General features: G+C 51.8%; 1 protein-coding gene across 1 annotated transcript; it reads left to right on the top strand.

Moving 5' to 3' along the window:
- The first annotated feature begins 18,581 nt into the window (after nucleotides 1-18,581).
- LOC111845505 (uncharacterized) lies at nucleotides 18,582-23,693 on the top strand. The gene is made up of 6 exons (XM_023814966.2): nucleotides 18,582-18,819; nucleotides 19,725-20,048; nucleotides 20,672-20,818; nucleotides 21,536-21,640; nucleotides 22,191-22,255; nucleotides 22,859-23,693. The coding sequence occupies exons 1-6, from the start codon at nucleotides 18,780-18,782 to the stop codon at nucleotides 23,030-23,032; spliced, it is 855 nt and encodes a 284-aa protein (XP_023670734.2). The 5' UTR covers nucleotides 18,582-18,779; the 3' UTR covers nucleotides 23,033-23,693.
- The last annotated feature ends 1,917 nt before the right edge of the window (nucleotides 23,694-25,610 follow it).

Here is a 25,610-nt window from a genome sequence, read left to right as displayed (position 1 = left end):
GTCCCCGAGGGGCAATTTAAAAGGCATAGAGGAGCAACGCACACAAATAACAGTAGTAACATTAAACGCAACCGATGACACACAGACACACAATAAACTATGAACATAATAAATGACTAAAAGTACAGAGGCAATAGTATGCATGATGGAGAAAGTGGGGGGGGGGAAAGTGAGAGACTCAGATCTGAGGAGGTCTGGATTGTAGGGGGGAGGGGGCAGATGGGAGTGTGAGGTGATAATGGTGGGTTTGGGAGGGTGTCAGGAGTTCAAAAGGACAGCTTTAGGAACAAAGGTGGCCCTCCTCCTCTGTGTCCTGCAACCAGGACAACGGAGCCGGCGTTTGGAGGGGAGCCACTCAAAGGCAGTGTTCAGCGGGTGTGATGGGTCTTTAATGATTTTGAGTGCTAGCCTGTGTGTCTGCTGGTCACAGATGTGTGATAAGGATCTCAAGGGCAGACCAATAATCTTAGAACACACGTTGACAGTGCTCTGTAGCCGATTTCTGTGCTGCGTGCTGGTGGAATGGAACCAGCAGATGATGGAGAATGAGATGACATTCTCTATGAAGGAGTAGTAAAAGGACCGTAAAATGTCTTTCCTGACTCCAAAGGAATTCAGTTTCCTAAGGAGGTATTGCCGCTGATGACACTTCCTGAAAATCTCCTCTGTGTTGGAGGAGAATTTCAGCAGATGGTCAAAGATGGTGCCCAGATATTTATACTCCTGGACTAGCTCCACTGGTTTACCATGGATGAAGGTGGTAACTGCCGCAGCCAGGTCCCTCTGTTTGTTGGTGTAAGTCACCACCATCTCCTTGGTTTTACTGACGTTTAGTTCCAGACATGAGGTGTCACACCAGTCCACAAACTTCTGCAGAGCCTGACCATGGTTGTGTGAGGGGCCTGACAGCAGAGTCAGGAGGACTGTGTCGTCAGCGTACTTCACCAGATGGCAGTTGGGCTGTGTGGTTCTGCAGTCATCCGTGTATAAGATGAAGAGCAGAGGAGACAGCACGCATCCTTGGGGTGACCCGGTAGAGGTATAACGAAGGTCAGAGAGAGTATTGTTTACCAGAACTCTCTGTGATCTGTTGGTCAGAAAGTCCAATATCCACAGGATTAACTGATTGTCCAGATGAAAGTTGAATGAGAGTTTAGCAGCCAGGATGTGGGGTTGTAGAGTGTTGAAAGCTGAGGAAAAGTCAGCAAACAAGAGTCTAACTGATGAGTTAGGCTGCTCCAGATGTTTATGCATGGTGTATATAATGAATGATTTTGCGTCTTCAACACCTCTGTCTGTGCGATATGCAAATTGAAGAGGGTCCATATGCGGGTTAGTTGTTCTGAAGATGTGCTGTTTTACGACCCTCTCCATGGCTTTCATCACTAGAGAGGTGAGAGCCACGGGCCGAAGATCATTCAGAGCTTTGGTTATACTTTTTTTAGGAATGGGGATGACTGTGGAATGTTTCCAGAGGCGGGGTACTATGCCGCTGTCCATAGAGTTCTGGAACAAGGTCTGGAATACGCCACCTAGTTGCTGAGCACAGTGCCGCAGGACTCGGCTGCAGATGTGGTCAGGGCCGGGTGCGCTTCTCTCTGTAGTCCTCTTAAGGGCATTAACTACATCCAGAGTGTTGAAGGTGAATGCAGAGTTGTCTGATTTAAGTGAGGATCTTAAACTCTGGAGCTGAGTGGAGTTGTCTGACTCAAACCTGGTGTAAAAGGAGTTGAGGTCATCAGGGAGTGATGTGTCGCTGCTGCCCTCCACATGGATGGTTCTGGGACTGGAGACAGCTGTGTTCACAGAGGCCATGGTTTTCAGTCCCTGCCAAGCAGAGCGAAGGTTTCCCTCTAAAAAATTCTGCTCCACTTTGTTTTTATACTTCAGTTTTGCTGTTTTAATTGCTTGCTTGACTTCTCTGTTGATTTCCTTCTTGTCTGATTCAGAGCCAGTAAAGAAAATCCTTTTCTTTTTGTTTAGTATTCCCTTGAGCTCTTTGGTGATCCAAGGTTTATTGTTGGGAAAGATGGTGACTGCTTTTGATGGGATGATGTTGTCAACACAGAAGGAGATGTATGATGAGACTGTGTCTGCCTGCTCATGAATATTGTTGGAAGAAGAAAGGAGATTGTCCCAGTCTGTTGATTCAAAGCATCCTTGTAGGGTTTGGATGCTTTCTGCTGTCCACTGTTTGATGTTTTTAACAACCTTCTTTGCCCTTTTGATGATCGGTGTGTATGCTGGGGCGAGCAGGATTGTATGATGATCAGCCGAGCCGAGAGGGGGAAGGGGTATAGATCTGTATGCATTCTGGACTGAACCATAGCATTTGTCCAGAATCTTCCCCATGCGGGTGGTACATGTGATGTACTGATAGAATCCTTTGAGGGACTTGTCAAGCGAACAGTGATTGAAGTCTCCCAAAATGAGTTTGGGGGAGTCCGGTGATAACTGCTCAAATTGATTTAGAGTGTTGACGATGTGCTCTGTAGCAGTGGCGGCGTTGGCTTTGGGGTGGATATAGACCAAAATGAGGAAAAGTTGTGGAAATTCTCTGGGGAGATAGAAAGGGCGGAGGGAGACAGCCAGAAGCTCGATGTTTGTGGTGCACAGTTTTTCCCTCACTACGACTGTGGAGCACCAGCGTGAATTAACATAGAGACACACGCCTCCTCCGTGATGTTTACCGGAGAGCTCATTGACACGGTCCAGACGTACCGGGGGGGTGAAGCCATCAATGTGTAGCATGCCATCGTTGTCGTTTAACCACGTTTCAGTAAATGCCAGGATAGAAGCAGTTCTGTATTCATGCATATGATTGACGCTAGCTTGCAGCTCATCCGTTTTTTTGCGGAGAGATCGAACGTTAGCCAGGATGATGGACGGAAGCGCACGCTGTTTAAAGGTTTCCCTTTTAAGCCTGGCTTTAACGCCTCCCTTTTTCTTCCCTCTTCTGGTTACCTTTTTGTGTGTTGATTTATGCTGGCTGGAGGAGTTCTCGCGGAGAATTTCCTCTGGAAAGCTGACCGTGTTTGTGGAGTGTTGAGTCTGAAGTCCAAGCTGAATTAAGCGATCTCTGTGGTAGATAAGCCGCGATCCATCGGGAGAATTGATTCCAATAGCAGACGCACACTCACGGATAAGCAGCCAATGCGTGCATGCTATTGTCCATAAAAATGCACAAATCTCACAGATATTCATGCTGGGGTATGTTCCGGGAATAATAATAATAATAAATAAAATAATAGGTTTTAAAAAATAAATAATAAAAATAAAAATAGTGTCCGGAGTAACAAACAGCCTGGTAACGTGAGCGCGATTAGAACAAAGAGAGCGCTCTGTGAATATTGAGAAAAAGGTATGGAAAAATAAGAGAGAAACTCAAAAAAAGAAGCAACCCCGTTTAAAGTGCAAAGCAGTTTGTGCAATACTGTACAGAAGCATACAGAAAAACAAAAACAAACCAACAAAAACGATAAAATACGATACAAACGTCGCTCCACTAACCAGCCGGTCGACCGCACGAGCAGCGACCGGAAGTCAAAAACCATTTTTAGACATTTTGCCACCATTCAAATTGAGCATTTAACAAAAATTCTCATTTTCAACATTCGATATGTTCCCCCTGAGTCTAGTCCCCGCCCTGAGTCCACATAATGGGTATAACCCTATTCCCACCTACTCCCAACCAAAAACAGGGAACAGAACGGAGACGCAGAACAAGAACAGGGACGAGAAGAAAGACAAGACACGACACAGAACCGGGAAGGCGGACAGACAAACCAGGAAGGGAGACACAGAAGGAGGGGAGAAAGGCGGAACAAAAGGGCCAGGAGTGAACGGAGGAGACAGAGAGGGACGAGGAACAAAGGCAGGAGGGACAGACGGGAACAGAGGAGGGACAAGGGGAGCCCGAGGGAGCCCAGGTGGGCGACGGGCAGCGGCCGGAGGGGCCGCAGGGGAGAGGGAGGAGGGAGCAGGAGGGGACCACCCAGGGGCCAAGGGAACGGGACGAGGGAGTGACGAAGGGGACACGGAGGGAGCAGGAGGGAACACCAGTGAAGGCAGGCAGGAGGGGGAAGCCGCGGCAGGAGGAGGTGCAGCCGGAGCCGGCGAAGGCGGCGTCCGACGCTCAGCCGGAACAGGGGGGCCCGGAGGCGACCGACAAGGAGCCGGAGGCGCGACCGAGGACCGGCACCGCGGAACCAGGGGGGGACCCGGAGGCGACCGCCGACCCCGAGCCGGAGGAACCGCAGGCGGCCCCGGAGCCCCAGCCAAGGCGAGCGAGGGCGAGCCAGGGGGCAGGGCGGGTGGGAACCGGGCCCCACGCCTATGGCCCCGTCCCTTTTGGGACACTGACAGGCGGGGTCCTAAGGGGCGTGGGTCCCTGCAGGGAGAGGGATCTGGGGTCCATAGGACGGTCCGCGAGGGATCCCACTCAAGGTCCCCCTCGGGGACAGGAGTCTGAGTCTCGGGCGGGGCCACGGGCGTGGCCATTGCAGCAGGCGGAGCCGCCGGCGAGCAGGGCTGGACCGGCTGGACAGGCAAGCAGGGCTGGACCGGCGAGCTGCCAACAGGGGACACCGCGGGCAGAGCAGCGGCAGCAGCCGGCGATGCAGCCGCGGGCGTGGTCGCAGGCGTGGTCGCAGGCGGTGCAGCCAGAGGCCAGACGGGCGAGACGGGCAGGTCAGGCGAGCGGCCAGCAGGGGGCGCTGCAGGCAGAGCAGGGGCCGCTGCAGGCGCCTTGGCGGGCGCCGCCATCACGCGGCCAGCAGGGGGCGCCTCGGCGGGCGCCGCCATCACGCGGCCAGCAGGGGGCGCCGCGGCGGGCGCCGCCATCACGCGGCCAGCAGGGGGCGCAACCGCGGCCACCTCAGGCAGTTCAGGCGCCGGCAGGACAGGCGAAACAGGCAGTTCAGGCGCCGGCAGGACAGGCGAGCAGGAGCAGGGCTGGCCGGGCAGGACAGGCAAAACGGGTAGGACCGGCGAGCAGGGCTGGCCGGACAGGACAGGCGAGAAGGGCAGGTCAGGCGAGTGGCCAGCAGGAGCCGCCACGGGCAGAGCGGCGTCTTCTTCTGCCGGCAAGTGGCCAGCAGGGGGCGTAACCGCGGCCACCTCGAGCAGAGCTGCAGGCAAAGCGGCAGCCGCAGCAGCAGGTGTAGCCGCTGTCTGGGCAGGCGGGTCAGGCAGGACAGGCAGGTCAGGCAGGACAGGCGGTGCAACGGGCAGAGCGTCGGCAGCTGCAGCAGGCGGTGCAACGGGCAGAGCGTCGGCAGCTGCAGGCAGCGCAGCCGCGGGCAGATCGGCGGCGACAGCAGCAGGCAGCGCAGCCGCGGGCAGATCGGCGGCGACAGCAGCAGGCAGCGCAGCCGCGGGCAGATCGGCTCTAGAGACCCGGGGAATCGCGTCTCTCACCGGGCTGATCCCTTTTCCTTGCAAGCGCTCCGGCCGGTAAGGGTCTCCCCCCAATGGTGGCGGCTGCTCTCCGTCGGGACCGAGCAGGCGGGTAGTGGTGGAGTCGTCCCAGGCGGGGAGCAGAGAGCAGGCTCCTAGGTAAAGCGTTGGAGCTGCTTCCGCCAGCTCTCTGCTCCGCTTCTCCCGGCTGCTAATTAAGCGCTGGCTCAGGCGGCGAAGGCACTTACGTGCCCTCTGCAGCGGGTACTGTTGTCCGGGCGGGCGCTCCTCCGTGAGGAGGTCCGCGCCCCGGGTGGCCAGCTCCAGGGCTACCGGATCCTCCAGTACTTGGGGTTGGGAGCGCCAAAACACAAAGTCTTGCAGGAGACCGAGCCGGTGGTGCTCGGTCTCCCGCGTTGTGCTGTTTGAGAGATCCGGCATTCTGTCACGTTCGGGCGTAAGGCGAGCAGGGAAGCAAGCGAGCTGAGCCAAACTTACGGGTAGAATGGGGGTTTATTAGCTGACGGACAGACAGGCACGGACATCCACGGACAATACAATGCCGGATCTGGCAGACATGGGGAGACGTGGACTAATATACACAGGACTAGGTAAACGGAACAGGCAACAGGTGAGAACAATCTGGGCTGAAAGCGAGGTAATGAGGGGGGCGTGGCACACATCGGGATCGTACGGAGCGGGATGTGACACTCGAGCCACGACATAATTTATATCTGTGATAATAATAACTAATGTGGTGTCTCTGTGAGGACATTGCACATCTTCTAATTCTGAGATACCCGTTTTCCTGTTTCTTCTCTTGTCCAACGCATTTCATTGTGCGGTTGACCCCGTGTTAATACATATGACAAACAAATTGAATACCGTACCTGTCACGTTCGACAACGGAGGCGAGCCGGGAAGCAGGCGACAGCAGCCAGGAAGTCAGGTAACGGGGTTTTAATCGGCAAAAGACAATCACGCAGAGACATCGACGGACAATACAATGCCGAATCTGGCATACATGGGGAGACGCGGACTAATATACACAGGACTAATCAAATGAAACAGAGATGATCACAAACAGGAATGAACACGAGGTAATGAGGGGGCGTTGCACACATCGGGATCGGACGGAGCGGATCGTGACATAACCCCCCCCCAAAGGCGCGCACACCGGGCGCGCCCCAAGGGGAGGCGACGGACGAGACGAGGGCAGGAAACAGGACCTGGAAGACAAAAAGCAAAAACATCAACCAAGGGCGGGGAACAGAACAGAGACACAAAACAAGAACAAGGACCAAAAGAAAGACAGGACCTGACAAAGGACGGGGAACGCGGGCAGACAAACCAAGAAGGGAGACACAGAAGGGGAGAAAGGCGGAACAAAAGGGCCAGGAGTGAACGGAGGAGGAACAAAGGGACGAGGAGCAGAAACAGGCGGGACCAAAGGAAAGGGAGGCGGGAAAAGGGGAGCCCGAGGGAGCCCAGGCGGGCGACGGGTAGCGGCCGGAGGGGCCGCAGGGGAGAGGGAGGAGGGAGCAGGAGGGGACCACCCAGGGGCTAAGGGAACGGGACGAGGGAGTGACGGAGGGGACACGGAGGGAGCAGGAGGGAACACCAGTGCAGGCAGGCAGGAGGGGGAAGCCGCGGCAGGCGGAGGCACAGCCGAAGCCGGCGAAGGCGCCGTCCGACGCCCAGCCGGAGCAGGGGGGCCCGGAGGCGACCGACACGGAGCCGGAGGCGGGACCGAGGACCGGCACCGAGGATCCAGGGGGGGACCCGGCGGCAACCGCCGACCCCGTGCCGGAGGACCCGCAGGCAGCCACCGAGCCACAGCCAGGGGCCGAACGGGCGAGCCAGGGGGCAGGGAGGGCGGGACCCGGACCCGACGCCCGTGTCCTCTTCCCTTACGGGACACTGAAAGGCGGGGTCCCGGGTGGTGTTGGCCTTGTCGGGGCAAGGGCGAGGGAGTCAGGGCCTCCAATGAGGCAACAAGCGTGGCCGTAGGCGGGGCAGCCAGAGCCGCAGGCGGGGCCGCGGGCAGGACGGGAGAGGCGGCCTCAGGCAGGGCCGCGGGCAGGACGTGAGAGGCGGCCTCAGGCAGGGCCGCGGGCAGGACGGGAGAGGCGGCCTCAGGCAGGGCCGCCGTTACTTGGCCAACAGGGGGCACCGTGGGGGGCGCCGCAGTCACTTGGCCAGCAGGGGGCGCCTTGGTGGGCACCTCGGGCGTGCGACCAGCAGGGGGCGCCTCGACGGGTGCCGCCGTTACTGGATCAGCAACCGCGGCCACCTCAGGCAGCTCAGGCACCGGCAGGACAGGCGAGACAGGCAGTTCAGGAGCCGGCAGGACAGGCGAGACAGGCAGTTCAGGAGCCGGCAAGACAGGCGAGACAGGCAGTTCAGGAGCCGGCAGGACAGGCGAGACAGGCAGTTCAGGAGGGGGCGCCTCTGCAGGCACCTCGGGCGCCTCAGTCACTTGGCCAGCAGGGGCCGCCTCGGCGGGCGCCGCAGTCACTTGGCCAGCAGGGGGCGCCGCCATCACGCGGCCAGCAGGGGGCGCCGCCATCACGCGGCCAGCAGGGGACGCCTCGGCGGTGGTAGCTGCAGGGACTGCAGGCGGGTCAGGCAGGACAGGCGGGTCAGGCAGGACAGGCGGGTCAGGCGGTGCCGCGGGCAGAGCGGCGGCATCAGCAGCAGGCGGTGCCGCGGGCAGAGCGGCGGCATCAGCAGCAGGCAGCGCAGCCACGGACAGATCGGCGGCAGCAGCAGCAGGCAGTGCTGCGGGCAGATCGGCGGCGGCAGCAGCAGGCGGTGCCGCGGGCAGATCCGGAACATGCAGGTCTGGATCGGACAGGTCCGGAGCAGGCAGGAGGGGTGCTGAGCGCGTAGGCGCCGTCCCTTTAAGGGCTCTCGAGACCCGTGGAATAGCGTCCCTTACGGCGCGTATCCCGCCTAGACCCAAGCGCTCCGGCCGATAAAACCAAGCCTCCAGCGGAGGTGGCTTCTCCGCAAGCCGAGGCTTACCGGCAGGGCTGAGCGGGTAGGCGGCAGCGGTGTCCTCCCAGGCGGGGAAAAGCGAGCAGGCGCCCAGGTAGAGCGACGAGGTCTCCTCCGCGTCGTCCGTGGTGGACGGCAGAGCTGCCTCCTGCACGTCGCCCTGGTTCCAGGCAACGCGTCCTGCTCTTCCCTCCGCGAGCCGGAGCTGTAAGCGGCGGAGGCATTTACGTACCCTCTGCAGCGGGTACTGTTGTCCGGGCGGGCGTTCCTTTGCCAGGAGGTCCGCGCCCTGCTGGGCTAGCTGCAGGGCCGCGGGGTCCTCCTGGACCTCGGGCTGGGATCGCCAGTACACAAAGTCTTGCAGCAGCCCGAGCCGGTGGTGCTCGGACTGCTGCTTTGTGCTTTCGCTGAGATTCGGCATTCTGTCACGTTCGACAACGGAGGCGAGCCGGGAAGCAGGCGACAGCAGCCAGGAAGTCAGGTAACGGGGTTTTAATCGGCAAAAGACAATCACGCAGAGACATCGACGGACAATACAATGCCGAATCTGGCATACATGGGGAGACGCGGACTAATATACACAGGACTAATCAAATGAAACAGGACACAGATGATCACAAACAGGAATGAACACGAGGTAATGAGGGGGCGTGGCACACATCGGGATCGGACGGAGCGGATCGTGACAGTACCAGTGTTCTCTTGGGTTTTCCTACCTTGTCAGAATTTCCTACCGTAGCCTATATTTATAGCGACATCTATGGTGTTCCTGCGCTATCAAACAGTCCTACTGTACCAGGGGTGTAGCCTGCTAGCTTAGCTTCGTTAGCAAAATCACCCAATAGTTCACTCTATAAGTCAGATGTGCAAATGATACTCAGTAGCTCTTAAACCATAGGAAGGATATTGATATTAGCATTTCACCTGTTTAGATATTAATTTTGACACTTTTTTGGCTGTAATCCACAAGTACAAAGGGAAAATGCACACATGTAACACAGAGTGGAAAAGGGATTTCCCTTGGCTAACTTTTGATGCGAAACAGCAGCTCTTGTTCTGTTGCTGGTGCAGTGAGGCTTCAGAGAAGATTAGAGACAATCCTTATGTAGTGGGTCACTTATGGCACTTTAACGGCTTCATCACCTGTGACACACGCCAGTCCAACCCCTGCAACTGCATCCAGAGTGGAACAGGTTAGTGAGGCTAATGGTCTGAAAGTTGACTGCCTGCTGGACTAGTCACCTTAATGAATCCTGGTGGGCACCCGGCCATGCTGCCAGGCACCGATGGGGTCACGCTGGCCAGCTGGGAAGCAATGGACGTGCAGTTGATGTCAGTGACTGGCATGTGCATGGTCATGAAGGAAAAGAGGCAGCTGCAAGTCAAGCTGGCAGTGTTGTGGTAGGTGAGCGAGCGAACCGGGAAGCAGGCGAAGCAAGCCGAGAGTGCAGGCAAACGGGGTTTATTCCGGACAACAGGGTAGAGACACCAACAAACATCAATGACGGATCTGGGGTAACAGACTCAGACGCGGACTAAATACAGCAGACAAGCCAAACTAACAAGGAACAGCTGGGCACGATCGGGAAAGCACACGTGGATAATGAGGGGGCGTGGCACACATCAGGAGCGGACGGAGCAGGGCGTGACAGAACCCCCCCCCAAAGGCGCGCACTCCGGGCGCGCCAGAGAGGAGGCGACGGACGAGACGAGACCGGGGAACAGGACCTGAAAGACAAAACCAAAAACCATCAACGAAGAACAGGGAACAAGACCGAAACACAGAACAAGAACAAGGACGAAACGAAAGACAGGACCCGACAAAGAACAGGAAACGCGGACAGGCAGACAGAGAAAGGAGACACAGAGGGGACAGAAAACGGAGGAACAACAGGGCGAGGAGTGAACACAGGAGACACCGAGGGACGAGGAGCAAAGACAGGCGGGACAAAGGGACCAGAAGGAAACGGAGGAGACACAGAGGGACGAGGAGCAGAAACAGGCGGGACGGAGGGAAAGGGAGGAGGAAGCAGGGAAGCCCAAGGGAACCCAGGCGGGCGAGGGAAGGCAGCCGCAGGGGCCGCGGGCGGAAGGGAGGCCGGAGCAGGAGGGGACCACACAGGGGACAAGGAGACAGACGGAGGGACCGACAAAGGAAACGAGGAGGGAGCAGGAGGGAACCCCGGCGCAGGCAGGCAGAAGGGGGAAGCCGCAGCAGGCGGAGGCGCAGCCGGAGCCAGGGAAGGCGCCGTCCGACGCCCAGCCGAAGCGGGGGGGCCCGGAGGCAGCCGACGAGACGCCGACGGAGGGACCGCAGGCGGGCGACGAGGCACCGGAGGGGGACCCGGAGGCGACAGCCGAGCCGGAGCCGTAGGACCCGCAGGCAGCCACCGAGCCACGGCCAGGGGGCGCACGGGCGAGCCAGGGGGCAGGGCGGGCGGGACCCGGGCCCGACGCCTGTGTCCCCGTCCCTTACGGGAAACGGACAGGCGGGGTCCTGGGAGGTGTCGGCCTCGCTGAGGCAAGGGTGTGGGAGTCAGGGCCTCTAAGGAGGCAACAGGCGGGGCAGTCGGCGCCGCGGGCGTGGCCGCAGGCGGGGCAGCCAGAGCCGCGGGCAGGACTGGAGAGGCAGCCTCAGGCGGGGCCGCGGGCAGAGCGGCGGCCTGGACAGGCAAGCAGGGCTGGGCCGACTGGACAGGCGAGCCGGGCTGGGCCGACTGGACAGGCGAGCCGGGCAGTTCCGGCGAGCAGGGCTGGCCGGACAGGACAGGCGAGACGGGCAGGACCGGCGAGCAGGGCTGGCCGGACAGGACAGGCGAGACGGGCAGGACCGGCGAGCAGGGTTGGCCGGACAGGACAGGCGAGACGGGCAGGTCAGGAGCCGGCAGGACAGGCGAGACAGGCAGGTCAAGAGCCGGCAGGACAGGCAAGACAGGCAGTTCCGGCGAGCAGGGCTGGCCGGACAGGACAGGCGAGACGAGCAGGACCGGCGAGCAGGGCTGGCCGGACAGGACAGGCGAGACGGGCAGGACCGGCGAGCAGGGCTGGCCGGACGGGACGGGCAGGTCAGGCGAGACGGGCTTGGGCATGCGGCCAGCAGGGGGCGCCTCTGCGGGCACCTCGGGCGTGCGGCCAGCAGGGGGCGCTGCAGGGGGCGCCGCCGTCACGCGGCCAGCAGGGGGCGCCGCAGCGGGCGCCGCCATCACGTGGCCAGCAGGGGGCGCCGCGGGCGTGGCTGCTGGCGAGCAGGGCAGGACGGGTAAGTCAGGCAGTTCAGGATCGGCGGCGGCAGCAGGCAGCGCAGCCGCGGGCGGATCGGCGGCGGCAGCAGGCAGCGCAGCCGCGGGCGGATCGGCGGCGGCAGTAGGCAGTGCAGCCGCGGACACATCAGCGGCAGCAGCCGGCAGCGCAGCCGCAGGCAGAGCGGCGGCAACAGCAGCAGCAGCCGCGGGCAAAGAGGCGGCAGCTGCAGGCAGCGCAGCCGCGGGCAGAGAGGCGGCAGCTGCAGGCAGCGCAGCCGCGGGCAGAGAGGCGGCAGCTGCAGGCAGCGCAGCCGCGGGCAGAGAGGCGGCAGCTGCAGCAGGCAGCGCAGCCGCGGGCAGTGCGGCGTCAGCATCAGCAGGCGCTGTTGCTGCAGGCGGTGCAGCGGCGGTGTCATCCCAGGCGGGGAGTAAGGAGCAAGCCCCCAAGAAGAGCGTCGGGGCGGCTGCTTCTCCTGTCCCCTTCCGCTTCTTTTTCTTCTTGCGGCTGGGGCATGACGATGGTGGCGGGGTCGTCTCGGAGAGGGCGAGCGGCCGAAGCCGCTTCTCCGTCACCCTGTCGACGAGCTGTCGGAGGTTCTCGCGAACCTCCGCCATGACAGGCGCCGCCGTGAGTGGGGTTACCTCCTGAAGGAGGGTCCCGCTTTTGCTGGCTAAGGCCAGTAGTCCGGAGTCCTCCCGGACCTCCGGCTGGTGGAGCCAGTAGATGACCTCCTGAAGCAGATCGAGGCGTTGGTCCTCGATCCGCGGAGGTTCCTTGGAGAGATCCGTCATTCTGTTGTGGTAGGTGAGCGAGCGAACCGGGAAGCAGGCGAAGCAAGCCGAGAGTGCAGGCAAACGGGGTTTATTCCGGACAACAGGGTAGAGACACCAACAAACATCAATGACGGATCTGGGGTAACAGACTCAGACGCGGACTAAATACAGCAGACAAGCCAAACTAACAAGGAACAGCTGGGCATGATCGGGAAAGCACACGTGGATAATGAGGGGGCGTGGCACACATCAGGAGCGGACGGAGCAGGGCGTGACAGGCAGGGCACACGATGGTGCCGGTGGGCTGGCTCGCAGACATCTCCAACCCCTGCAGCATCAGTCTGGACATAGTCCCATCTCCATACAATTATAGAGACAAATGGGAAATGGCAGAGTCAATAGGAATATGACAGGGGACCAGGCGGGGGTCAAGCAAAAGGCCTGAGTCGACATGGGGGGCGAAGAAACGGCTAGAATCGAGGCAGGAGCTGGAAAGACAGCTGGGGTCATAGGAGGAGATAGAGCCGAGGCAGGAGCCGGAGAGACGGCCAGAGATGAGGCAGAAGCTGACGTGATGGTTGGAGATGAGGCAGAAGCTGACGTGATGGCTGGAGATGAGGCAGAAGTCAACAAGATGGTTGGAGGTGAGGCAGAACCTGACTAGATGGCTGAAAGCAAGGCAGAAGCCGACTTGATGGCTGGGGTTGAGGCGGAAGCCACACGCAGACACACACATAAACAATGACAGAAATATGGAGGAGAATCCTGTCCTTTGTCACTGTTACACTCTTCAGTTTTCTAGCTTTGATACTACAGTGAATGAAGATCAATAAGACCATTTGTTTGAAGAAAAAATGTAAATATATCTATTACAATAAGTGCAATAAGATGATTGAAGAAGCTGTGAATGTGGTAACTGCTGTGTGACAGGCTTATTCTTAACACTCCCCAAACTGCCCCCTTTTATGGCTCCTCACTCCACAGCGCCCCCACCTGGTACTACTGTGTATTATCAGGAGACACAATCTACTTCTACAGGGAGAGCTGTTGCTGTAGCACAGGTTCTAATGAGAGTCCTCCATTCTTCTAAGAAGTGATGTTCAGCCTTTCTGTTCCTCTAACTCTTGTTACGTTCTTCAGAGGGTGGATGACTATGACGTGACGTTCCAGCAGCCAGCTGCAGATACTGTTGTAAACCTACACAAAGGCCCTAACAGTGTCACCTCTGAATCCTGCAAGAATGATTGTATCTATGAAAACTTCACCACAAGCCCCCTAGATAATGATCTCATCTATGCAAACACCATCCAATAAGAGGCTTCAGCATGAAGGAGATTCAAGGATCAAAAAACTACAGGCTGCATCTTTACCAAGCGTCTAACAACACAGAGTTTCTCCAGCACGGGCAGCAGCCTAGGAGCTGAACTTCACGCTTGTCTTATTCCTGTGGCCCATATCTTTGTAAAAAATGAATTTCCTCCAATCAGCAGGCAACACAAAGATGATTACATCATCTCTATCAGAAGTTTTAATGAGTCCTTTTTTGACCTTCATTCACCAGTTGAGGCCTTCATTGTGTTTTTGCTTTCTTTGCCATTTAATTACAGTCGGGCTTTATAAAGCCCTATCTGTTGTGTTAGCTTAGCCATTCCAAACCTATCCTCCCATGTATTATTTGACTTGATCACAGGCATACCATGCTGGCTGCCATGACAACAGGGGGCGAGATGGCAGCATCAGCCACACTGATACCGGACGTTTGGGGGTGGAGGTGGCTCAGTGGGTCAGGCCTCTGTGCCAGTGGGGTCTCATGTATGTGTGTCTCAGAGGAGAGCATGATGGAATACAGGAAAAGGAGCATTCCAATGTACTTGTCACAAGTGTGCAGGCAGGCGAGCGGGGAAGCAGGCGAGAAGAGCAAGTAATACGCACAAATGGGGTTTATTACGGGATCTGGGCAGACATCGAACAGCAAACATGACAATACAATGACATAAACTGCATAGAAACTGACAAACACAAACAGTCAAACACCCTTAAAAATATTTACTTTTGTGCCGTCTTACACAAAATAGCTCTTTTCTTACTGGTCATTATGTCTATGAGGAAACCTTCTGTCCTCAGTCAGCGGCAGGAAGATAGTCGCTGGTAACCTTAAAACAGGCACAATATTCCCTCATTACACACAGACAGCATGTGTTACCTGCAGGTTAAAGGCTCATGCCTCAGTCACTCAGTTCAGTCTGACTCTTTCCTTATTTGGTAAAAGTGAATCTGCATGCAATTATCTTTGGCAGATAAAATCCATTTGTGAAGTTGCTTCATTTAATGCCATGAACAAGATCACAGGTTCATGAAAGAAAATGTTTCATTTTTATTTATAATGTGTAAGTATCACGTGCAGGTGGTGCAATGGAGAAGAGGCGAGAGCAGGGGCAGAATTCAGAAGAACTTTTACTTAAAAAACCTGGTTATGAGAAAGACCTCGGTGTGTATGTTGATGCTTCCATGTGTCACTCTCGCCAGGAAGCAATAAATAAGGCCAATAGGATGTTGGGTTACATCTCCAGGTGTCAAGGGGGGGTGATGCTAAGATTATACAATTCCTTGGTAAGACCCCACCTAGAATATTGTGCACAAGTTTGGTCAGAATGGTCACCTTACCTGAATTACTGGGCAGCCGTGCTGTCGTGTTGCGAGTGTGAATGGGAACTGTGGAACGTGCGGACATGATCTGAGACAGCAGCAAGCCACGTCTCTGTCAGAATCACAACAAAAAAAATGTAAAATTGATGAAAATCGCCATTCCGAATGGACTATCAATAATTTTTTTACATTCCATTACATTTGTCCTGGGTATGACGTTATACTGCATCTGGCTCTGCAAGCGGTCCTCCAACTTGCAAGGAACCACTTTTTTGGGGTTGGTGGAGAGATTGGCACTCCAGCCGCCGTAAAACAACTCACAGCTGCTCGATTAAAACAAGCACGATATTTTTCTGCTCTTCGCAGGCGTAGCTCAACTGCCCGCAGGACAGCTGCACATATCATGAAGGGGATGGGGGAAAGTCTTCGGGAGCCCCATCCCTGGACGAGTCGAAACTGTCAGAGAGCTAATAGGGTCGGGCCTGCTGGGGATCGGGGCTGGTGTGGTGCTGAGGCGTCACCCGCTGCATGGCGGCACTTGGGTCCCAGTTCAAGGCGGCCCTTCCGGTAAGGCACGCGGAACGTCTTGTTTCTCCAACAAGAAGATCATGTCCCCCTGCTGTTGGGGGAGCTTCGTAAACTTCGCGTTTCAGTGGCAGCATTTCTGAGGTACACAGACCGGGGAGTGGCCAGATCTCTGTAGGTGGGTATACCTACTTTTGGTCTGGTTGGTCTGACGGCTGCCATACTCAGCGAGTAGCTGTTGCTGTAGCGGATCCCAATGGCGTCCGATGTTACTTCTTTCAGTGAGTGTATCATGATACTTGGGTGTCTTGTCTGTTGTCTCAGTGTGCGCTCCGACCGCGGTGAGTGATCTCCTATTGAGGGAAATATTGTACTCGCAACTTCGCTCAGTGGTTGATGGATGCCCACGAGATGACACTCCTCTGGTCATGGGTGACTTCAGTGCGACCACTGTCACTGACAGGGCTGGCTATGAGGATTGTGTCAGTCCCCATGGGTCTGGAAACCAAGGTGAAAACGGCTCCATGTTCTTTAACTATACGAAAGGTCAGGGACTGCGAGTCGCTGGATCCTGGTTCCAACTCCTTGAGCTGCATCGTTCGACTTGGTACTCCAATGTTAGTGGTGCAGCAAAGGAGATCCTTGTGGGCAGACGCTAGAGGCTCCTGCAGAATTGCAGGGTCTACGAAAATGCTCAGTTTGTGAATTCTAACCACAGACTTGTTGTTGCTACTCTGAAGATTCAGCTTAGATCCAGCAGGCTACCACCTACTAGGAGAATGAGGCTGGACTTAGTCAGACTCCAAGATTAAGCTGTTTCTGATGAGTTTGCAAGCAGTCTGTGTGAGGAACTTGCAGACTTGGGTGCGACTGCTGACTCTAATGTGATGTGGGAGACCTTCCGTGATAAGACCCTGAAGGTTGCTGAGGGTTGTGTTGGTGTTGCCAGTGTTCCCAGAAGGAGGTGTTTCATCTCCCAGGGCACCCTGGATATTATCGAGAGGAGTCGCAGTGCATGACTTGGTGGCAACTCCAGTCTGAACTGGGAACTGAGAAGGATGGCTGTGAGGGCTCTGAAGGCAGATAGGGAGGCGTTTGTTACACGAATTTGTGAGCAGGTGACACACCATCTGTGGTCTAGTGACCCACGTCCTGCTTACAGAGGAGTCAAAGCATAACAAACATCTGAATCTGTTCCTCAGAGACTTGCAGTCACGGCGGGTGATGGGACGGTCCTTACAGATGACACTGCAGTTGTGACACATTGGGCTGGCTACTAGGAGGGCTGCGCGCCCACCCAAGGAGGCAGAGGGGGGAGCCACCGGGCGCCGGCCACCGGCGAACACGAGCCAGGAGCCCCACGGCCACAGGCAGCAGCACGCCGGTTCCCCCCTGGGGGCGGGCCGCGCAGGCACGGATAGAGCCCGGAACCCGGGCCACTCGCATGCCCCGCGGGGGCCCCACCAGGCCCAGGCAGACCTGCACCCCCCCAAGAACCCCCACCTGGGAGACCAGGGTGACGCCCTGAGAGCCACCAGGCACCCCCATTTTAAAAGGGAATAAATCAGCTACAGCCTTAACAAGCATCAGGTGTAACTGGCTCGCAGATACTCGGAGTCATGACAATGAGAATTGCCAACACCAGATGACCATCAGACCACAACCCACACTTAAGGTCGTCACAGCAGTGAATGCATTGCAGTAATGAAAGAACATAATTTTAAGAGGCACTACAAGTCAAATCGTGGCTTGTTTTCTGTGACGTTTCCTGAGGGCTCCGAGGAATAGAGGAGCAAAGGACAAGGACTGCTAGCTTATTTTGAAAAGAGTCAAGTGGCCTTTGGTCAATTTTGCACAGAACAAGAGATCTATGATAGCATCCTTACCCAATACTGACAATGGTTCTACTTACACTTTTCTTATCTGAATGCCATCAAAACAAAGGCATGTTGTTCATGTGTCTCAGGATTGCCCTTTACTACTTGAGCCAAATTATTTAGAAATAGCAAAATCAAGGAAGTAAAATTTTTCTCACAGACACAAAAAATTCTGAAATTACACAAATATGATGTGGCCTGTCACCTGACTGAGGCATTAAAATGCTGCTTATTGTTTGTCAGGAGATGGTTTCACTGGTTTATTTTAAGTATGAATATGACAGAAGTTGGATGTGAAAAATAGTTATTTAGCATCTCCTGATACTGTTTTACTGGTTTAAGTTTGAAATTTTCGATAGTCTGTCTGATGCATCTCAGAATAAAGGAATATCCACCACATCCAGTGTTTGCGAATCTTGTACTGAACTAATCAAACGTAGCTGGATACACATGAACAGGGCACTTGACGAGCCACAATAGGAGCCATTTTTAGCCACACCATATTTTGTGCATCCCTTGAAGTTTTGTGTTTGTTACATTGTACATATACTTTGTCTGTTTATACTGTCCATATATTGTCATCTGATATTATATGACCTGCTCTTATCTTACGTCTGCGGTCAGACATCAAGCCAACTGTGTACTCCTTGCTGTATAGTCTGAATGACAATTCAATTCAAAGCAATTCAATGACACTGTCCAATCACATGAAAAAAACAACTTGTGGACCTATTTTCACAGCTCAGGATCATAGTGTGCAGGATGGCTTTTTGTGACTAAATGCAAAGAGTTCTTTCTGTTCAGAGTTTTATATTTAAGGTGGGTGGTCCATGCTGATCACGGCTGGCTTCTTCATCACATTTTGGGGGTCAGTTACCTTGATTCCCACAGATTCCCTCCTGTGTTAATCTACCTTGGAATTTATTGCTTTCTGGGGCCAACAAAAAAAGGATGACAGTCTTATTTTCTTTCCTTTTCTAATTTAGCTATTTATTATTTATCATTTAGAGAAAAGTATTGTTTGTGTAAATATGATATTATGTGATGATGCAGTTTAATCACACAGACGTGCAGTGAGCTGGTTGCCAGTAGGGGGTGATAAGAAGGGAAGTGACATATATGAAAAATGACACCACAGGAAGTGGACAGTGCTGTTGGTCACAAAACAGTTAAAGTTAGAAACAGAGAGAAAACTGAGCAGAGGAGCTGAGTGAAGCTTCATCTGCATTAAATACAATCGAGGGAGAAAAACCTCAGAAGGGAGAATCTCTGGGAGGTAACTGGAGACGCTGGAAGGAGACAGACTGTACAGCTGAGCATGAAGAAGCTCCTTGGTGTCACCTTCTGTCTCTGCTCAGGTAAGTCCAGCCTGGCCTCAGAGGAGAGCTGCTCCACACTGACTACAAAGTCCACTCAGACGTACATGCCTGCACTGCATTTTGCTCAGCAGTTCAGTGCTGAACCCGGCTGTAGACATCAGTCAGTATCTATAGTAACGGTAATAGAGATGAAAGGTTTAAAGTTCCTTAATGTTCTGTTAAAGTCTCCAGAGCTGAGCAGTGACATTGTCACTCTGGTAATGAATGCAGCTGTCAGGACTAGCATAGAGAGATGGGGAAATATCTATTTTTTCAATTGCTAAGATACATTCTGCACTTTCTCAAACCTCTTCATACAGTCTTCAATAACAACACTTGGTCAAACAGTTAATCTCTCCTCCAAAATGCACTGCAGCCACCAAAACAGTTAATCCATGCCTAAAAGAGACTCATACCACCAAAACATCAGCACCTAATATCTTTGTGGAAGAACACTATATCACACACAAAACACTAACAGATAGTATTACATAAATTATAATATGGATCAGAAGTAAAGGATCATCTGTAAAGTAACTGTGATGTCATTTGTCATAAACATTGCATTACAAAACAGAACACTTCTTCACCCTTGTCACATGGGGATCGAACGAGCAGGTCATGACAACTCTATATAATGTCCAGGAATGAACACACTATGCAGTACATTTCAATGGTCTTTATTCCTTACTATAGTGTAATGACAAAATAATCATCAGTAATTTTCAAACAAATAAAAAGAAACACAACAAATGCAAGTATTTCAGGAAATACTAAAGAAACAAAATACACAGTGCATATTCACACGGACATATGTGTGTGTGTTTATGTACATATATACACACACACACATAAACACACACTCGCAGTTGGTCTACAATTTGTATTGTATGTTTATGTTGCAGTTGGATGCTGGGTGGCGTCAGGTGTGATCACAGTGTCTGGATATGAAAGACAGTCGGTCAATATTGAATGTTCTCATAGTAACGCAGGAACCAACTTGAAGTATTTCTGTGGGAGCCAATGTGACTATAAAGACATTCTCGTTAAGACTGAAAATGGTCGTCCAAACAAGATGAATGGGAGGTTCTCCCTGCATGATCATGGATCAGGAACCTTCACTGTAACCATCACTGGACTGAGGAAGACCGACACTGGGACATACTGGTGTGGAGTAGAGCGAGCAGGCGCTGACACCTACACAGAGGTGCACCTCACAGTGATAGAAGGTCTGGTTTATCATATTCATACAGTAATCTCATTCAGTTCCTTAAATACCTGCATCCTCCTTATTTATTGAAAGCCAGTGTTTTCCTAAAGGTATGATACACCTGTAGAGACTACAAGGATTACTTTAATGTCAGTTGTATTTAAAATTGTACTTTACTCGTAATTTAAAAAGTACTTAATGAAATCTTCCTAGCTCTTGTTCCTGTACGGGCGACACGGTAGCACAGTGGTTACCACTGTCACCTGACAACTCTGGGACTGGCGTTCCAGTTTCTGCCAGGGTTCCATGTGGAGTTTGCATGTTATACCTGTGTCCAGTTTCCCCCCACAGTCCAAAAATATGCTGAGGTTAACTGGAGTTGCCAAATTGCCCCCCGGGTGTGTGAGTCTGAGTGTGTGTTGGGTTGGCAAACCATCCTGGGTTGTTCCCTGCCTTGTGCCTGTTGGCTCCGGACCCCCCCGCCTCCCCCCTCCCCGTGACCCTGTATAGAATAAGTGGTTTCAGAAAATGGATGGATGTTACTGTAGAGAAATATTTACTAGAGTTAGTGCAGAAAAGCTGACTGTAGGATCCCTGAAGGTGATAACAGACGTGTGACAGACTCCCTCTTTCACCATACAGCTCCTACCACAACTCCTACCACCACAACTACCACCACAACTACCACCACAACTACCACCACTCGCAAAACTACCCCCTCTACTGCACGTCTCTCCACAGCGCCCCCACCTGGCACCACTGTGTATAATCAGGAGACACAGCCTACAGGTACCTGCGTGTTCTTTGTCAGAATAGTACATATTGCAGTTGACCCTGCCATTACTCATCTGTCTCTGTAAAGCTTTATGTTTGGTTCAGTCGTCACAAACTGGAAATGTTTTACCTTAGAGATGTGAACTTTACTTTTCCTGAATATTCCGGTTTGTTTTGTTATGTTTCCAATCAGCATTTTTCTCTGTTCCTCTCATCAGCTCCATTGTCCACCAGCATGACCGCAGTCCTGAAGCAAACTGACTACAAACTGTGATAACTGTGCACCTGTTAGGCGGTGACTAGTAATAATTAATAGTAAGAATAGCATAACCATAACAAATGTGAATAATTTGAAATAATAGTAAAGATGTTTGTGTTACATTGGCAGATTTGTTGCAGTTACACTTGATTCCCTGTAGTTACGACACACAGTTACCTCTATGCTACTGAAAAAAGAAGAATATCCACAGTGTCCTGATAAGAGTCAGAAACACCTGAAACTACAGCAGGACACTGAGTAAAGTCCAGCCTTTCAGTGTTTTCATATAAGGACTGGATTTCGTATGAGTCTGTCTGGAATATCACAGCATCCGTGTTTGTCTGTTTATTCAATACTAATGACACGTATTCCTTATGGACACCTTTCCTGTGTGTCTCTGACGGCTGTCAGCATGTAGCCCCTCATGTTCTCAGTGATGGTTTCTGTAGTTGACCTGTGATCACTGTTCCCAGATCAGCTGGTTTACATCTCTGTGGGTCTGGGTGTCGGAGCCCTGGTGTTTGGCTTGATTGTGGCTGCAATTATCAAGGTACGACTCAATGCCGGGAAATCAGAGGGTAAGTACATCTGAATGTTACACATAATGCGCGCGCACACACACACACACACACACACACACACACACACACACACACAGGTTTGTGATTATATCCTTGTGGGGACTCTCCATTAATTTCTATGGGGAAAACTTTAATTCCAACATGACAACCTTAACCCCTACCCAGCCATAACCTTAACCTTAAGTAACCAAACAAAATAAAAGACTTTTGGAATTTCTAGTTTTTTGATTGCATTCACAGATCTTTGTGGGGACCAGAAAAATGGTCCCCACAATGTCAAAAAAAAGGTTTTTATTTCATTGTGGGGGACATTATATGATTATAGAAGCTGTGAATGTGATACCTGCTGTGTGACAGACTTACTCTTATTAACACTCCCCAAACTACCCCATCTATGGCTCCTCACTCCACAGCGCCCCCACCTGGTACCACTGTGTATTATCAGGAGACACAATTCACAAGTACATGCATGTTCTTTGTCAGAATAATATATATTCCAACTGACTCCACAAAAACACATCAGAGATGTCATTGATGTGATCCACAGAAACCATCTCCTGCAGCATGCAGAATCCCAGCATGGCACCCACAGGCACTGGAAGACGAGAAACGGTAATCAGAACACTGAAATGATCAGAATCAGAATCAGAATTATTTTATTAATCCCCATAGGGAAATTCTGTTACATTACAAAAACAAACTCTTGATGAAAATAAAATATTTAGGAAAGTTATGTACAGATGATAGAAGAGATTTACATTGAACTATAGAACAATAGTTATTAAAATAATAACTATTTAAAAGTAATTAAAATAAAATAATAATAAAATAACCAATAAAATAAAACCTATAGCAGCAATTATATTAACACTGGCATATATTAAACATAATTAGCATAGTACCTGGTTTATTACAGCAAACATATACACAGTATACATGGTTTGTGGTTTGAGTGATCAGATGTGTGTCAAACAGTTTTACTGCGACCGGCAGGAATGATTTCCTGTGTCTCTCAGTTGTGCAGCGTGGAAGTTTTAGCCTGTTGCTGAACGAGCTCCTGTGGCTGATCATTGACCTGTAGTTTCTGTGTACAAGAACTCGTAACTTGTACAGGCAGAGCTGTTCCTGTAGCACAGGTTCTGATGAGAGTCCTCCATTCTTCTAAGAAGTGATGTTCATCCTTTCTGTTCCTCTAACTCTTGTTACGTTCTTCAGAGGGTGGATGACTATGACGTGACGTTCCAGCAGCCAGCTGCAGATACTGTTGTAAACCTACACAAAGGCCCTAACCGCGTCACCTCTGAATCCTGCAAGAATGATTGTATCTATGAAAACTTCACCACAAGCCCCCTAGATAATGATCTCATCTATGCAAACACCATCCAATAAGAGGCTTCAGCATGAAGGAGATTCAAAGATCAGAAAACTACAGGCTGCATCTAACCAAGCGTCTAACAACACAGAGTTTCTCCAGCACGGGCATCAGCCTAGGAGCTGAACTTCACGCTTGTCTTATTCCTGTGGCCCATATCTTTGTAAGAAATGAATTTCCTCCAATCAGCAGGCAACACAAAGATGATCACATCATCTCTATCAGAAGTTTTAATGAGCCCTTTTTTGACCTTCATTCAGCAGTTGAGGCCTTCATTGTGTTTTTGCTTTTTTGCCATTTAATTACAGTCGGGCTTTATAAAGCCCTATCTGTTGTGTTAGCTTAGCCATTCCAAACCTATCCTCCCATGTATTATTTGACTTGATCACAGGCATACCATGCTGGCTGCCATGACAACAGGGGGCGAGATGGCAGCATCAGCCACACTGATACCGGGGGGTGGAGGTGGCTCAGTGGGTCAAGCCTCTGTGCCAGTGGGGTCTCATGTGTGTGTGTCTCAGAGGAGAGCATGATGGGATACAGGAAAAGGAGCATTCCAATGTACTATACTACTGTAAATAAAGCATCATTCCATTTTCTTTTTCTCGTGCCTTTGAATATATTTCAGATGCTGTGTAGACTCGGTCCCACTGCACACCTATGCTCTGGCGCTCTGTTTACACATGAGCCTGCAAAAGACACATTTCATCTGCAGATTCAATGCTGGTTTCTCTCTCCTTTGTGTTACACTCTCCTGTGTAGCAGATGAGCTGCCTTCCGTTGCCTCACAGAGCTTTGAATAAAAGCAGAAGTAAATTAGGCTGCTCATGCAGTTTAGCTTTGACACTCAAACCCCAATATGTCACTTGGATGTCTCAAAATAAAATTTTAAAATGATCTTTGTATATCTCACTTGGACATTTAGTCACACCAGCATAGAAACTGACAAACACAAACAAACACCCTTAAAAATATTTACTTTTGTGCCGTCTTACACAAAATAGCTCTTTTCTTACTGGTCATTATGTCTATGAGGAAACCTTCTGTCCTCAGTCAGCGGCAGGAAGATAGTCGCTGGTAACCTTAAAACAGGCACAATATTCCCTCATTACACACAGACAGCATGTGTTACCTACAGGTTAAAGGCTCATGCCTCAGTCACTCAGTTCAGTCTGACTCTTTCCTTATTTGGTAAAAGTGAATCTGCATGCAATTATCTTTCGAAGATAAAATTTGTTTCACTATTTGTGAAGTTGCTTCATTTAATGGCATGAACAAGATCACAGGTTCATGAAAGAAATTTTTTTATTTCCTGCTGCACATAGTCATGCATGGTCTGTGTACATTGTTATTCATAATAAGATGTAGCCTGTTAGGTTTGGTTTGGAAGAGAACCATGTGTGGACAGGAATGCTATATTTGAGAAGCCAGTTTTGAAGAAAAGGGGAAGTTATAACTCAGACGATGCCCTACAGCCGGCCTATTGGACTAGCAGCCCGTGGGCCAGAAGTGGCCCTTTTGAATGTCTTTGTGGCCCGCGAGCTGCCTGCAGATCTGGCTGCCATGTTTATGCTGTGATAAGTAAAACTGCAGTAATTAATGTGTAAGTATCAGGTGCAGGTGGAGCAAAGGAGAAGAGGCAAGAGCAGGGGCAGAATTCAGAAGCACTTAAACTTAAAAAAACTGGTAACACTCTACTTGACGGGGCACAAATACAGTATTATACTATTATTTATGTATTAATTACTGATAAGTAAAGCCTTAGATACCTACTTATCTCATGTTAATACATAATTAATGAATTCTGACATTTTACCTCAAGCAGTTACTACGTTACTATATCTAATTCTGTAAACCTTTGTTAACTACTGAAGGAACAAGTAGAATGTTAAATACTGATCTCATGTTTGTTCATTAATGAATCCCAAGCAGTAATTATATTTGTTCATGATTTGTACCTAAGTTGTAACTGAGTTATTACTAAGTTTTTGTACCCCGTCAAGTGTTCCCAAAAAGCTCATCGAAAACAGAGTATAGGCTCAGAATCCAAAACAGCAGAAACATGACAACCAAAGAGAGGCATAAACCAAAATAGCTAACACTGAAACTAGCGACTAGCAATACAGCCTCGTAATGTAAAGCTAGACTATTGCTTCATAATGAACAAATGGCCAGACGCCCTTAAAGAGCCCGCTAACTCGAAGCAGCTGTATCTTTGGCGCTTCCGGGGTTTGTGAGCGTGGGGGTCTGGCAGCCGTGCTGTCATGCAGCAAGGGTCTATGGGAAATTTTCAATAACCTATCTGATGCATCTAAGAATAAAGTAATGTCCACCACATGCAGTGTTTGCTAATCTTGTACTGAACTAATCAAACGTAGCTGGATACACATGAACAGGGCAGTTGACGAGCCACAATAGGAGCCATTTTTAGCCACACCATATTTTGTGCAGCCCTAGAAGTTGTGTCTGTTTATGCTGTCCATATACTGTCGTCTGATGTTATACAACATAATCTTGTCTAATGTCTGCAGTCATACATCGAGCCTAGAGAAACAGAATTTTGTTCAGGTGTGCACTCCTTGCTCAATTCCATTC

The sequence above is a fragment of the Paramormyrops kingsleyae genome, chromosome 5 (genome assembly GCF_048594095.1).
Source record: "Paramormyrops kingsleyae isolate MSU_618 chromosome 5, PKINGS_0.4, whole genome shotgun sequence".
NCBI classification, from domain to species: domain Eukaryota; kingdom Metazoa; phylum Chordata; class Actinopteri; order Osteoglossiformes; family Mormyridae; genus Paramormyrops; species Paramormyrops kingsleyae.
This window is presented reverse-complemented; position numbering and strand designations above follow the sequence as displayed.

What these genes read in the sequence shown, in the direction of transcription:
- LOC111845505 (XM_023814966.2), top strand. Translation starts at nt 18,780, where the DNA reads ATGAAGAAGCTCCTTGGTGTCACCTTCTGTCTCTGCTCAG. An exon ending in CACCTTCTGTCTCTGCTCAG is followed by an intron (nt 18,820 to 19,724) that starts GTAAGTCCAGCC and finishes TTTATGTTGCAG; the next exon opens with TTGGATGCTGGGTGGCGTCA. An exon ending in TCAGGAGACACAGCCTACAG is followed by an intron (nt 20,819 to 21,535) that starts GTACCTGCGTGT and finishes CACTGTTCCCAG; the next exon opens with ATCAGCTGGTTTACATCTCT.